This window comes from Pelophylax lessonae (assembly GCF_965119305.1).
Source record: "Pelophylax lessonae genome assembly, chromosome: 4".
In the NCBI taxonomy this organism is placed as follows: domain Eukaryota; kingdom Metazoa; phylum Chordata; class Amphibia; order Anura; family Ranidae; genus Pelophylax; species Pelophylax lessonae.
In genome coordinates, this window is record NC_138771.1 from 359,193,366 (window position 1) to 359,209,777 (window position 16,412).

The 16,412-nt window shown below is 42.5% G+C and overlaps 1 protein-coding gene across 1 annotated transcript in view; it reads right to left on the reverse strand.

Moving 5' to 3' along the window:
- Nucleotides 1-1,566: 1,566 nt before the first annotated feature.
- Nucleotides 1,567-16,412, reverse strand: part of LOC309555055 (exocyst complex component 1-like) — a gene marked incomplete at both ends in the record, with an annotated part of 80,750 nt that continues 65,904 nt past the window's right edge. Inside the window, one exon of the mRNA XM_082256876.1 lies at nt 1,567-1,821. Coding sequence (XP_082113002.1) covers nt 1,567-1,821 — 255 coding nt within the window. The remainder of the gene's footprint in view (nt 1,822-16,412) is intronic.

Here is a 16,412-nt window from a genome sequence, read left to right on the forward strand (position 1 = left end):
AGGCTGCAGGTGGCAAGTGGCACACTGCATTTGGTGGCAGGGGACAGTGGCAAGTGGCACGTTGCATGCCACCCGCAGCCTGCCACCAGATGCAGCGTGTAACTTGCCACCCGCAACTGCATCTCCGATCCCTGTAAAGAGCCTATGACATAGACTCTTTACCATGTGATCAACTGTGACCAATCACAGCTGGTCACATCATAACCAGGAAGTGCCATTTATCGGCTTTCCTCCATTCGCTCTGACCAGTGCCGTTTATCGGCTTTCCTCCATTTGCGCTGACCATTCGCAAGGAGAGGAGAGCCGATCGGGCACTCTCCTGACAGGAAGGGTCTGCGCTGATAATCAGCGCATTGATTATCTGTGCAGACCCATCAGGGATGCCCACTACAGCCCACCAGGGATGCCCATTAGAGCCCACCAGGGATGTCAACCCATGCCACTAAGGATGCCAACCCGTGGCCACCAGGGATGCTAATCAGATGCCAATCAGGGATTCCAATCAGTGGCCATTAGTTATGCCTGTCAGTGCCTCATCAGTGCTGCCTATTAGTGCCATCTATCAGTGCCGCCTATTAGTGCTGCCTATCAGTGCCGCCTATTAGTGCCCATCAGTGCCACCAACAGTGACCATTAGTGCTGCCTATGAGTGCCCATCAATGTTGCATATCGGTGCCACCTATCAGTGCCACATATTAGTGCCTCATCATCAGTGCCACCTCATCAGTGACTATCAGTGCCGCCTCATCAGTGCAGGAGGAAACTTATTTACAAATTTTTTAACATACAGAAAAACGTTTTTTGTTTTTCAAAATTTTCTGCCTTTATTTGTTTAGCAAAAAATAAAAAATCCAGAGGTGATCAAATACCACCAAAAGAAAGCTCTATTTGTAGGAAAGAAATGATAAAAATTTTGTTCGGGTACAGCCTTGCATGACCACGCAATTATCATTCAAAATGTGACAGCACTGAAAGTTGAAAATTAGCCTGGGCAGGAAGGGGGTGAAAGTGTCCTGTATTGAAGTGGTTAAGTATTTTTTGTGTAGGTTTCACTGTTTAAATTCTTCTTTCATTTGTTTGTTATTACATTTAGATTTGTGGTAAGCCATAGGGGCATAACTTCACTACTACAATGAGTTTGTCTAACTGCTAAACAACTGTATAGATAAGATATCAACCACACAGAGTTTTCAGTGTGTCAGACAACTCCTAGACTTGCACAGTTGGAGCAGGGAAGCATTACTACTGTGTAGCACTGCAGGCAAGAAGCAAAGCCTGTAGATGTAATGACGGAATATGGTTGACTCCATATACATACAGAATTACAAATTATGCATAAAAAACATTTTATTACACATAATAAAATTGTTTACATCAAGCTGATTTCTTTAACCTGTACTTATAAATGAGCATTAATAGGACAACACTTTTCTTTTAAATTAAGTTAATTTATTGTGCACGCAAAAATCATTTGTATTATTTGAGTATCTCACAAATTATGCATTCATTTTTTTTGAATGGCAGTGATCTTGCACAGTTTATGAGAAGAAATACCTGAATAGTCTTTTAAATGCAGCTGCATAGACAAGCGCAGCTAAAGACCTTAATGCACAGTGTCACGTATAGCACTGCATCATCGGGAACAAATATAGATGTTTTTCCAACAAAATCGTTATCAAAATGAATCCACTGAAGTTCTCTTTGAAGATACTGTGTACTCATCTCACGTAGACAGCGGAGGAAGGCATATTTAGATGCAGTACTATAGGCTTCCAAAGTATAGATTTCAGTACTAAAATGCAAGCTGAAGAAAGCATTATCCTACAATAAAAAAATGAAATGTTAATTTCACAGCTTACATGAGTAAATGAAAATTACATTTAGTTTTCAGCAAACTGTATGTTCATGTTAGAAAACTTTGGCAAAACTACAAGCATAAAGGAAATCTGTTAGCAGCACTTTTTAGTGGGATATGTAACATGAAATTTGTTTTGGATAGGGTTAAGAAGCATTAGAACATTTGCCATATGCAGAATAATGACTTTTTTGCATTTGAGATTTCCAATTACATCCCACCAGTAAGCTCTCCCCACTGAGGACACAACAAATGTAAAACCCCAACTGAATAAAAGTTATTTTAATACCGTCTGTGTTCCTTCTGGGGAAATTTTACTGAATTTACCATCTCTGTGAACAGACAGGAAGCTTAGAGAAATCTAAACAAGTTCAGTTTGGAGTTGCACGTTATTACTGTATTTACTGTACAATGCAGTTATGGTCAAGTTTGTTGTGGAGGGGGAGATCATTGCCTCAAAAAAAAACTATAAATATAATGGCACCTTCCCCCATCTAGGAAAAAATTGGAAGACAGAGGTTCCAGACCTACCAGACCGGCAGAGCTGGAAAGAGGGGATTTAAATGTGCCTCTTCAACAAATATTTATGAATGCAAGAAATAAAAATAGTAACAAAGTTTATTAAATATATGTCATAAAAAATACATCACATCATAAGATATACAAAATCTCGCTAGTGAACATATCAAGAACAAGACCAAAGTAACATTGCATTCTGATAATCCCAAAAGGGCATTATATAGATATATTAGTTGCTGGAACTACGCGTTTCGCTATAGATGCTTCATCAGGGTCCAGCAATTTATTTGAACACATTCATAATGAGTATATACAAAAGATCTATAGGTAAACAATACAATAATTAGAAGCATGAAAAACAATTATACAAAGCAATAAAGTAATTTATGTGACACACGAGTATAACATCTTCATGCTTAGCATGTTAATTCATCCCACATATACTTATTATATACAAAAGTATATCTTCCATCAATGGTATATAAATATTTTTAATTTTATTATATCAAAGAAAAGAGTGTCAGTTTGTTATCCATGGAGGATAGTGACATACAAATAAATATTCAATAGAATGACACGTTAGATAAGAGATATACACAGAATGGGCCAAAAGAGAAAGAAGGGGGGGGGGGGAGATAAGTGGGAAAACATTAAAAAATTGTGAGATAATTCATCAGATAAACCAAAGGGGGGGCATTGGAAGAAAGGCTGACCCTGAGGTGTGGAGAACCACCAGAGGGAGCCTACCAGTTATGGTCAAGCACTAACTTAGACAGCAATCATATAATACAACTTCCTTATTAGACTCAGCATTTTACAAAATTGTTGAAGTCCCATTTTTCAAAAAGTCTAGGGCTTCTTGTTGCTGGTTCCAACACTCTTATCAAACCATATATACTGCCCAAAAAAAATGAAAGGAACACTTCGAAAACACATCAGATCTCAATGGCGAAAAATCTCATGCTGGATATCTATACTGATATGTACTTGGTAACGCGTTAGGAACATAAAGGATGCCACATCATTTTAATGGAAATGAAAAGATCAACCTACAGAGGGCGGAGTTCAAAGGCACCCCCAAAATCAAAGTGAAAAAATGATGCAGCAAACAGGTTAGTCCATTTTTCTGACATTTCATTGCAGCCACTCAAAATGGTACTTAGTAGTTTGTATGGCCCCCACGTGCTTGTATGCATGTCTGACAACATCGGGGAATGCTCCTTTTGAGATTACGGATGGTGTCCTGGGGTATTTCCTACCAGATCGGGACCAGGGCATCACTGAGCTCCTGAACAGACTGAGGTGCAACCTGGTGGCGTCAGATGGATCAAAACATGTCCCAGAGGTGTTCTATTGGATTTAGGTCAGGCAAGCGGGGGGGGGGGGGGGGGGCCCTTCAATGGTATCACTTCCTTCATCGTCCAGAAACTGGCTGCATACTCTCGCCACATGAGGCTGGGGCATTGTCATGCACCAGGAAGAACCAAGGACCCACTGCACCAGCGTAGGGTCTGACAATAAGTCCAAAGATTTCATCCCAATACCTATTTGCAGTCAGGGTGCTATTGTCTAGCTTGTAGAGGTCTGTGTGTCCCTCCATGGATATGCCTCCAAATACGATCACTTACCCACCACTAAACTGGTCACGCTAAACAAGGTTACAGGCAGCATAACTCTGTCCTTGGCTTCTCCAGACCCTTTCACATGCGTTCACGGTGAACCTGCTCTCATCTGTGAAAAGTACAGGGCGCCAGTGGTGGACATGCCAATTCTGATGTTAGATGTCAAATGCCAATCAGGCTCCACAGTGCCAGGAAGTGAGCACAGGGCCCACTAGAGGACATTGGGGCTTCAGGCCACCCGCATGAAGTCTTATTCTGATTGTTTGGTCAGAGACATTCACACCAGTGGCCTGCTGGAGGTCATTTTGTAGGGCTCTGGCAGTGCTCATCCTGTTCCTCCTTGCACAAAGAAGCAGATACCAGTCCTGCTGATGTGTTATGGACCACCTACAGCCCTGTCCAGCTCTTTTAGAGTAACTGCCTCTCTCCTGGAATCTCCTCCATGCTCTTGAGACTGTGGTGGGAGACATAACAAACCTTCTGGCACTGACATGTATTGATGTGTCATCCTGGAGGAGTTGGAATGCCAGTGCAACCTTTATGTGGTCAAGGTATCACTTCATGCCATCAGTAGTGACACTGACCCTAGCCAAATGCAAAACTAGTGAAAAAAACAGTCAGAAAAGATTTTCTGTGGCCTCCACCTGTAAAACCATTTCAGGGGTCATCTCATTATTTTTTTGTAACTGTTATAAAAAAGTGGGTCTGTGTGGACACAATGGGGTCAATTCCCTAAGAGTTAAATAACGGCAAATAAAATGCTGTAAAATAGCTTATGAAAAGCTTGTAATAATTTTAATAGTGCAATTCACGAAGAAGTGTGCAGTAAAGAACTACTGCAGTAAAGTTTAGATAATGCGGTAATTATAGCATATTTTCATGCAGTAATTTATCGCATTGAGCTTGCTGCTAAGAAGCGGGCCGAGAAGCTGGCTGCTGCACCAGTTCCTGGAAGCTGAAAACGTCCCAGTTCTTGCATGGCCAGCATACTCAAAGGACATGTCACCCATTGAGCATGTTTGGGATGCTCTGGATCGGTGTATAAAACAGCATGTTCAAGGCCCTGCCAATATACAGCAACTTCGCACAACCATTGAAGAGGAGTGTACACAGGCCACAATCAACAACCGGATCAACTCTATGCGAAGGAGATGTATTACACTGCGTGAGGCAAATGGCGGTCACACCAGATACTGACTGGTTTTCGGACACACACCCCCCCCAAATACAGTAAAACTGCACATTTTAGAGTGTCCTTTTATTGTGGCCAGCCTGAGGCACACCTGTGCAATAATCATGCTGTCTAATCAGCTTTCTGATATGCTACACCTGTGAGGTGGTTGGATTATCTCAGCAAAGTAGAAGTGCTCACTGTGACGGTGTTCACCGTCACTGAAATTTAAGGACAGATGGGAGATGGTTTGGATTGCTTCATATTTGTCGGCAAGGTCTCCATGTAGAAATATTGAGATTTGTTCCCATTTGCCATGAGGTCTCTGACCAGGAAGTACAACTCATAATATGGTCATTCCAGGAAGTTCAATGAGGAGACTGACTGTCTAACAATGTTGCTTTTGTCTGAGGTGGCTTTCCATTCACCTATTGTCGGGTGTGCTAATGAACAAACCTGTTGTCTGCTAAGGGATGTATTGACACTCAGAGTAATGTGTATTGGGGGATCGTTATGGAACCATTGTTCTGTGTCTGGCTATTGTGTACATTGATTGTTCCCTGGGGGATTCTGTCTCATTACACATAACAGTCCTTCTAATCAAGCCATTTGGACCAATCCCTGCTGACTCATTTTCAAGTCCTCATTTGCATGGCTAAGGAGGACCTGAAGGAGAACGGCATATACTGTGCAATTGACCAATGGGAAAGCGGTTGTTGGGGGCAGGATGTTCCAAATTCTGTAAAAAAGTGTGCTGTGTTCTTCCAATAAATCGTCTTCCTGTTTGAACTTACATACAGCCTGCTTGGTGTTTGTTCTAATGGATTCCGAACGGCACATAGCTGTAGTTCGGATCTCGGAGCCTTGGTTGACCGAACCATCAGACGGTGCGATCTGCAAGCTGACTCACTAGAAACAGAGGAGTGTCGGGAGAGCGGAAGTGAGCGAGCAAGGGTCTCGTTACACTCACTAACACAAATTTATACAGATTTGTGAATAATATTTGAGAGAAATAGGCCTTTGTGTACATAGAAACAAAGTCTTAGATCTTGGAGTTTAGCTCATGAAAAATGGGGGCAAAAACAAAAGTGCTGTGTTTATAATTTTGTTCAGTATATATGTATTAAGGCAGAAAGGACAGACATATGCCTCGTTTCCACTGAGTGGAACGGTTCGGGTCGGTACAGTTTGGAAGGGTTAGAATGGTCCGGTCTATTCAGGTGAGCGTTTCCACTGCAAGTCGGGCCACCAGGGACCATGTGGGGTTTACAACTAATGAGGTGTTTGTTTTGCTCTTTCATTTGACGTGAGCATTGAAGTTTTCCTGTCCGCCAATCAGTGGAATCTATCGTGCGACGCCAGTAGCTCCGTCCTAACCGTACCATACCATTTCCTATGGCCCTACATCTGAAGCAGGACCAGGAATGGTGCGGTTTGGTTTGGTTGTATGGGCCACTTTCATAATGGAAAAACTCAAATTAGCGTACCGTACCGAACTGACCCGAACCGATCCGCTCAGTGGAAACGAGGCAATAGTGTACTACCGTAATAAATCTTATTATACCCCTCTTAAAAAGAATAAAATAAAACACGTTTTTCATGTGCAATCTGGCTCACCACCTCAATCTGCATGACTCTGGTAAATGTAACAGAGCTCTACTCCTCCCCCATACACGTGGTAGGGCATCATGATTGACAATGAATCTACTTCTACTTTTTTTTTAATAAAGGAATTGTCAAAAACTGTGTGTGTTTTTATTTATTTTTGACACCTTTTTTGGTGAAGGAGTCGGGCTACCCCTACTCATTCAAATGGGGGCAGAATCTGGTGGTTATGAGTAAGCAAGTGTAATCTTGTGAAACGCGTCATCCTTTGCTCCCTGTCCGTGATGTTTTCAAGTCTGTTGCTGGATTTACAGTGGTGAATAAATTCTACTAATTTCATTTATATTGGAGTGTGGTCTATGCTTTGTGTTTGAGAGTGCGAGAATCTGGGGGACCCCTTGTTCTAGATTCCAATAAGCCCCCTGCCCGCAAACCCCCACAAGCACAGTCCAAGGTTGTGGGGAAGAGGCCCTTGTCCCCATCAACATTAACATGTGTTAATGTGAGTAAGCAGAAACCCTCTCACCTTATATTGCTCAACGACTATAGCAAAATCTTTCTGCCAACATATCTGGCTATGCCTCAGATTGACTGAAAATCAAAATGATTGAGTAACACTGCTGCATACTTCCTACACCAATGTAGTGAAAAATCCAGCAGCAAACAAGACTGAGGTCTTTTAACATCTGCCAGGCGATGCTAAAGTTGTTTTATGAGTCTGTTGTGGCCAGTGCTCTCCTTTATGAGGTTGCATGCTGGGGAAGCAGACTTAGGGTAGCCGACACCAACAAACTTAAATGATGTTGTTGGATTGGAGTCGGAGTCTTTAAAAGAGAAGTATGGGTTTGTTTGTTTTTTCAGATTCATACTTACCTAGGTGGATGCAGTATTATTTCAATGCTGCATCTGTCCTGTGAAAGCCTAAGTCTGAGCATGCTGGGCTTTGAAGCGGGCTTCAGCTCGCTGTCTGCTGAAAACGGATCACAGGAGTGCAGAACAAATTGCACTCTTGTGATCCACAGTAGAAGTACAGCCAAACACGCTTTGGCTGTTCTTCTCCTTTAACAACGGTGTTAAAGAGGAGAATGTTATTCAAGGTACGTTCAGTTTTGGACAACTTCTCCCAACCACTCCACAATACACTGGTCAGTCTGAAGAGTATCTTCAGTGATATATTGTTACAAATATGATGCACCGCAGAGAGACACAAGAAATAATTTTTGCCTGTGGCCATCAAATTCTATAATTCTTCTCTGTGTGTGCTGAATGTGAGGATTTACTTTGGTTTACAATCCAGATTTTTATGTAGTATTTAGATTATGTTGGTGTTTGGTTACCTACAGTATGTGTAATGATTTTTTGGTAATTTTAGAGAAAGTGGTATAATATTTGCATATTGGTAGTGTAACCTGGGGTAGCTCTGGAATGACCGCCAGCCAGTTTGGTAAAAGCAAAACAGTTAGGGTCCTTTCACACGGCCGCTCCGTGTGTCCGCAAATCATCCCATCCGTTTGCGGATGATTTGCGGACATAATGTAAGTGAATGGCACTGCGGATGTCAGCGGAATACCATCCGCTGACATCCGATTTTCCTCCTTTCAGTTCTGTTCCGTTTTTACGAATGGAACGGAACCCCATTTTTTCTTCCGTGTAAAAAACGGAAAGGAAGGAAAATCGGATGTCAGCGGTGTCATCCGCTGAAATCCGCAGTGCCATATACTTATATTATGTCCGCATATCATCCGCAAACGGATGGGATGATATGCGGGCACACGGAGCGGATGACAGAAATGTCATCCGCTCCGTGGAAAAAAAAAAAAAAAAAAGTCCCGCAGCGGGCCTTTCACACGGAGCGGCCGTGTGAAAGGACCCTATATTTATTTTAATCACAGCAAAACAAAAGACAGCTTACTTCAGCCAAAGTAAATAAACAGTCCAAATCCTGGTATTGATAATAAAGCAGCAGGCTCACCGCTAGTCTTTTTTCCCATACAGGGGTCAGGTTCCTCCAAAGTAATGATGCCAGGCAGGCCACACAGAGAGTAGCAGCCTGTGTCTCAGCTTGTCTGAGAGCTTCCACTTGCTACACAGCTTGTGTGTCTCTCTCTCTCTTCCACTCACTTGACACAGGTGCTGATTTCCCTCTGCTGCCCTTCAAGCCTCCCTCACCTGGGACTTAACCTCTTTGGGGCAAAAGTCCTGGTACTCAGGAATTGAAGGCTCTTGCCCCCCCCCCAGTCTCTTTGAACCTTCGAAATCCCGGGCCCTGATATAAACTTAGCAATCCAGAGTTCTGGAAGTCAGTCCTCTCCAGCCAAACTTAACCCTGGATACCTCAACCCTTCATGGGTGAGAACCCCATATACCCACCACAAGAGCTCTGCAACTGTCCCCGTTAAAGGTACCACAATTCAAATATCGGGGAAATGTACCTGCCATCACGGACACATTCCCGGTGTCCTGTACAGTAGTTTGATTTTCATTTTTTTTCTATGTAGTATTTTAATAGGATGGTATGTTTGATTGCATTAGGGTATTCATTTATTTTTATGTGGTATTATTTGCTGGTCTTGGCAATTGTATTGTTGTACCTTATTATTGTGATTTTTGTGTTGTCTTTGTTGAATGTAACTGTATTTTGGTAATTTCCCTTTAGGATTAATAAAGTGTTTTGAATCTGAATCTGAACTCCTTATAATATCCACCAAAGGATTGATAAAATGGGGGGACTCAGGAAGCTACATCAATTTAATCAATTTAACATAGTAATATAGATATTTAGTAAGCTGGAGAGGATTTAAGTCTCCAGTACTTACCCAAAATGAAAACGTTAGTTTTGACCATAGTTAAATAGCCTATGACCTGACTAAGTGTCAGTAGGCCTTAGGACATTACAGGGAGTCTCTTACTTTCCTCTAGAGTGCACACTTATTTACAATGTAAATGTACTCCCATTTATCCCTCACAACATAGGTCATGTTCAAAATTCTATAGACAGGTTAATGTCCCACTACAACAAAGATGTATGCAAAGAAGTCTAAAGTAAAAGGGAGACAGCATAACCTAGGACCCCTTTACAAGCTTGCTAAGTGGAACAACACAGTGTACTAATGTTGCCATAAGTTGCACAATGATATGCTAGCTGGATTTAACTTCTATTTTTGATGCAAGGATTTTTATCTACATCTGAGTAGCGTGCAACATTCTTAAATCTTGGGGGGACTTGTGAGTACCTTAGCGACTGGTGAGTACCCCAGGTTTAGTACCAGGGGAGATAGAGGTAGAGTAGGTAAGGAATAGCAGGTCTTTACTAATTATCCCCATAGAGTAGAGGTTAATATTGTCTGACAGGATTGGGGATGCCACTCAATGCACTTCTTGCTGCATGTATGCGTTCCTTGATGAACCAATCGAGGGCAAATACTGCTGTGCAAGATGTGAGCGACTTGTTTCCCTGGAAGCTCAGATCCTGGATCTAGAGAACAAGGGAGCAATACTGCATAGCATCGCCAACCTGGAAAGGAGCTTGCACATTACCCATCAGGCACTGGCAGGGGCCGGCATTGAGGAGGGAGGAGTAGAGGAGACGCAGGCATCAGAGGTAGGTAGTTGGGTGGCCGTTAGGAAGGGTAGGGGGAAGAGCGCTAGGGAGGCCAGTCCTGAGTTGATACACCCTAACAATTTTGCCAAGTTGCATGTTGATGGGGATATCAGCTCAGGGGTGGCAGTGCTGGAGCAGGCGCCCTCCCCCAGCTGCCAGGGGAGTGGCGGATCCAGTAAGGAGGGGGGCTTAGACTCAGGAAAGGTTAGACAGGTTGTGGTAGTGGGAGACTCAATTATCAAGAGGACAGAGAGGGCAATCTGTCGAAAAGAAAAGTATGTTGTTTACCGGGCACTCGAGTTTGGCACAATCGCGGATCGGGTAGACAGATTATTGGGCGGGACTGGGGATGACCCAGCGGTCATGGTGCATGTGGGAGGAAGGTGGAGGGTCCTAAAGAACGATTTCAGGGACTTAGGGAAAAGATTGAGGAATAGGACCTCCAAGGTGGTTTTCTCTGAAATACTGCCTGTACCTCGAGCCACACCAGAGAGGCAGAAGGAGCTTAGGGAACTTAACAAGTGGATGAGGAACTGGTGTAGGAAGGAGGGGTTCGGATTCCTGGAGAACTGGGCTGACTTTTCAGTTGGCTACCGGCTCTTTAGTAAGGATGGGCTGCACCTTAATGGGGACGGTACAGCTCTTTTGGGGAGAAAGATGGCCACCAAGTTGGAGGGGCTTTTAAACTAGGAGAAGGGGGGAGGGCTCAGTGGTAGAGTCAGATAGGAGGGATCTAAGGACAGAAGGCGTTACTAAGGACAGCAGCGACAGCAGGTCCATAATGTCTAATAGCGAGGGGACTGTGCTAATAAATTGGATGAGTTGGAAATGTTAGTACATGAGGAGGACATAGACCTTGTGGGAATAACAGAAACTTGGTTCAACCACTCTCATGACTGGCTGGCCAATATCCAAGGGTATTCTGTGTATCGGAAGAACAGGGTAGGAAAAAGAGGGGTATGTCTCTATGTCAGGAATAATGTAAGGGTGATGGAAAGGAGTGATATTATGGAAGGGATGAGTACGGAGTTAGAATCCATGTGGGTAAAACTCCATAGGAAAGATGTAAAGGGAAAAGTAATTGTGGGGGTTTGTTATAGACCACCTAACCAAAGGGAGGAGGTAGAGCTGGAATTTATATCACTGTTGGGTAAAGTGGCTAAGTTGGGATCAGTCATCGTATAGGGGACTTTAATTATCCCGACATTGACTGGGATGAGGGGACTACACACTCACAGAAGGCCCGTCTCTTCATGGAAACCTTACAGGACAACTACATGTCTCAGTTGGTGGATTCTTCACCTAGAGGAAATGTTAATATTAATCACTAATTACCCAGACCGAATCTCAGATGTAGGAGTCCGGGACAACCTGGGTTCTAGCGATCACACGATGATCACATTTAGCATAAATGCCAATATAGCAAGGGAAGAGGGGAACACAAGAACCCTAAACTTCAGAAGGGCAAACTTTCCCAAATTGTGCTCAATGATGGAGAAGGGAAACTGGGACCAAACCCTGGGAACACTGACCACGGTGGAAAAATGGGAATGCTTTAGTAATATTTTAAACAAATGCATCTCGCAGTGCATTCCTAAGGGAAATAAATTTAAAAGGGACAAAGCCAAAGCTGGCTGGCTAAACAGTAATGTTAACCACTTAAACCCTGCTCACATTGCTGCTACTGCGGCAATGTGGCACGATCCCGTCCAGCGACGTAGACCTACGTCGCTGGACTCCGCCCCTTGTGGGCGGCGCTCGCGCGCCGCCGGAGGCTCGCTCCCACTGTGTTCAGTCACAGCGGGAGTCGGGCCAGGGGAGGAGCAGCGGCGATTGCCGCTGCTCTGCCCCGATCGTCGGGGAATCGAGTGAGGAGATCCGCCCGCCTGTGTAAACAGAGCGGGCGGATCTCCATAGTGACAGGGACTGACAGATCGGAGTGTTAAGCATAGCTGGACATCCGATCTGTCCTTCTGTCACTCAGTCACCTCCCCCCCCCCACACGTCAGTAAGCACCAGGCATACATTAACCCCTCCCTCTCCAATAAAATTAACCCCTTCCCTGCCAGTGTCATATTTACAGTAACAGTGCATATATATAGCACTGATTACTGCAGTAATGTCACTGGTACCCCCAAAAGTGTCAAAAATGTCAGTCAAGGGTCCGATCTGTCCGCCGCAATGTCGCAGTCCCGCATAAAAAAATCGCAGATCACCGCCATTACGCGTTAAAAAAAACCCCACCAAAAATGACAGAAATCTTTCCCTTAGTTAGTAAACGCAATAACTTTTGCGCAAACCAATCAAAATACGCTTATTGCGATTTTTTTTACCAAACATAGGTAGCAGAAAACAAATTGGCCAAAAATTAAAAAAAAATTTGATTTTTACATTTTTTTGGGGGGGGAATTTCATATAAAAAAAATGTGAAAAATATTGTTATTTTTTCAAAATAAACGCTCTTTTTTTGTTTATAGCGCAAAAAGTAAAAATCGCATAGGTGATCAAATACCACCAAAAGAAAGCTCTGTTTGTGGGGAAAAAAAGGACGTAAATTTCGTTTGGGTACGGCGTCGCACAACCGCGCAATTGTCAGTTAAAGTTGCACAGCGCCGAATCGCAAAAAGTGGCCTGGACGGAAGACAGCAAAATCCTCCGGTGGTAAAGTGGTTAAAAAAACATATCAGGGAAAAAAAAATGGCCTTCAAGAATTATAAATCGGAGGGCACATTATCGGCTTTCCAGCAATACAAAGAATCAAATAAAAAATGTAAGTGCAAAATCAAAATGGCTAAAATTAACTTTGAGAGACACATAGCGGAGGATAGTAAAAAGAACCCAAAGAAATTGTTTAAATATATCAACAGCAAAAAAACTAGGTCAGAACATGTTGCACACATAATTAACGGTGATGGGAGGATGGTTACAGAGGACACTGAAAAGGCAACCGTGCTGAATGCTTTTTTCTCTCCTTAGTCTTTACACAGGAAAAGGAGGGGTACACTGACCATGACTATATGGTTAGTAGTAATACACAGGACTTGCCGGTATGGCTAACAGAGGGTGAAATCAGGGAAAGGCTAGATAAAATGAACACAAATAAATTACCAGGCCCGGATGGCGTACATCCGAGAGTACTCAAAGAACTTAGTAAAACTATATCTAGACCACTGTTCCTGTTCTTTGCTGACAGTATTATGACAGGAAATGTACCAGGGGATTGGAGGAAAGCTAACGTGATACTGATATTCAAAAAAGGGCAGAGGAACGTCCCGGGAAATTATAGGCCGGTCAGCCTGACATCGATAGTATGTAAACTTCTGGAGGGGATGATAAGGGACTATATCGTAGAGTTTGCTAAAGATAACAACATCATCAGCAGTAATCAGCACGGGTTTACAAACGGGCGTTCTTGTGAAACCAATCTCTTAACATTCTACGAGGAGGTGAGCTGTGAGCTAGATAGGGGAGACCAGTGGATGTGGTGTACTTGGATTTCGCTAAGGCGTTTGATACAGTTCCCTACAAACTCTTAATATATAAAATAAGGTCTGCAGGCATCGATCACAACGTGTGCTCTTGGTACGGAACTTTATTAAAATTACGTGTCCAAAGGGTGGTAATCAATAACGCATACACAGACTGGTCTGGGGTGGTAAGTGGGTCCCCCAGGGATCAGTCTTGGGACAAATCTTGTTCAATTTATTCATAAATAGCATTGAGGACGGGATCAGTAGCTCAATATCAGTTTTTGCGGATGACAAAAAATTGGACAGGGCAATAACTTCACAACATGAGGCAGATATCTTACAGAATGACCTGAACCAAATAACAGAGTGGGCAACTACATGGAGAAGTGTAAGGTTTTGCACTTGGGGGCAAAAAGCATAAAAGCACAATACACTTTAGGGGGGGAACCTTGGGGGAATAAAAAATGGAGAAAGATCTGGGAGTCTTAGTAGAGGATAGACTTGGCAATAGCATGCAATGTCAAGCTGCAGCTGCCAAGGCTGTCAGAATATTAGCATGCATAAGGAAGGGGATGTATTCCCCAGATAAAACTATAATCCTTCCACTTTATAAAACTCTGGTCCGACCACATCTGGAGTATTCTGTCCAGTTCTGGTCGCCATTCCTCAGAAGGGATGTGTTGGAGCTGGAGAGAGTCCAGAGAAGGGCAACTAAAATGATTAGGGGATTGGAGGATCTTAATTATGAGGATAGTTTACAATCGCTTGATTTATTCTCCCTGGAGAAGAGACGCCTGAGAGGGGACATGGCAATTTACAAATACCTCAATGGTGATGTCAGCAGAGAAAAAAAGCTATTCAGTTGCAATGATTGCATGAGGACACACAATGCGATTAGAGGAGAAGCGTTTTAACCTCAAGCAATGTAGGGGGTTCTTCACTGTTGGGGCTACAAGATTGTGGAATTCTCTACCACAAGAGGTAGTTTCTGCGGGAAGTATGGCTACTTTCAACAGACTCTTGGACGTACATCTCAAGGCTCAGAACATTAACCACTTTACCACCGGAGGATTTTGCAGCTTAAAGACCAGACCCCTTTTTTCAACTTGGCACTTCGTGACTTTAACTGATAATTGCGCAGTCATGCAATGCTGTACCTAAACGAAATTTACGTCCTTTTTTCCCACAAACAGAGCTTTCTTTTGGTGGTATTTGATCGCCTCTGCGCTATTTATTTTTTGCGATATTAATAAAAAAAGAGGAAAAATTTTGCAAAGAAATGACATTTTCAACTTTGTCTTTTAAAAAATATCCAATATACTCAATTTATGTAATTTTTTTGGCCAAAATATATTTAGCTACATGTCTTTGACAAAAAAAAATCAATGAGCGTATTTTTATTGGTTTGCGCAAAAGTTATAGCGTCTACAAACTATGGTGTAAATAGTGAAATTTACGCAGCTTTAATTTCTGACTGCCTATCTCATTTCATGAAGTGCTAAAATGGCAGGGCAGTACAAAACCCCCCCAAACTACCACTTTTTGGAAAGTAGACATCCTAAGGAATGTCCTGACAGGCATGTTGAGCTCATTGAATATTTCATTTTTTTGTCACAGGTGTTTGAAAAATGACTAAAAAAAAATGTATTTATTTTTTTTTTACACAAAGTTGTCATTGAAATGATATATTGATCACACATGCCATGGGTATATGTGTAATTACACCCCAAAATATATTCTGCTGCTTCTCCTGAGTACAGGGATACCACATATGTGAGACTTTTTGGGAGCCTAGCTGTGTACGGGAGGCCGAAAACAAATCACCACCATCAGAATTTCAAAGGGCGTACATTTTTCATTGCATTTTCAAACTACCTATAACGGTTTAGGAGGCCCTGAAATGTCAAGATACCACAAAACCCCCCCAAATGACCCCATTTTGGAAAGTAGACACCCCAAGCTGTTTGCTGAGAGGCATGGTGAGTCCATGGAATATTTTATATTTTGCCACAAGTTTGGGGAAAATTAAATTTTTTTTTTTTATTTTTTTTTTACACAACGTTGTCACTAAAAGATATATTTCTCACACATGACATGGGTATATGTGGAATGACACCCCAAAATACATTCTGCCGCTTCTCCTCAGTATGGGGATACCCCATGTGTGAGACTTTTTGGGAGCCTAGCTGTGTACAGGACCGCAAAAGCCAATCAACACTCTCAGGTTTTCTAATGGCGTAAATTGTTCATGTCACCTCTGCACTACCTGTCACAGTTTCGGAGGCCCTAAAATTCCAAGACAGCACAAAACCCCTCCCAAATGACCCCATTTTGGAAAGTAGACACCCCAAGCTATTTGCTGAGAGGCATGGTGAGTCCATGGAATATTTTATATTTTGCCACAAGTTCCGGGAAATATATATATATATATATATATATATATATATATATATATATATATATATATATATTATTTTTTTTTTTTACACAAAGTTGTCAGTAAATGATATATTGCTCACACATGCCATGGGTATATGTGAAATGAAACCCCAAAATACATTCTGCTGCT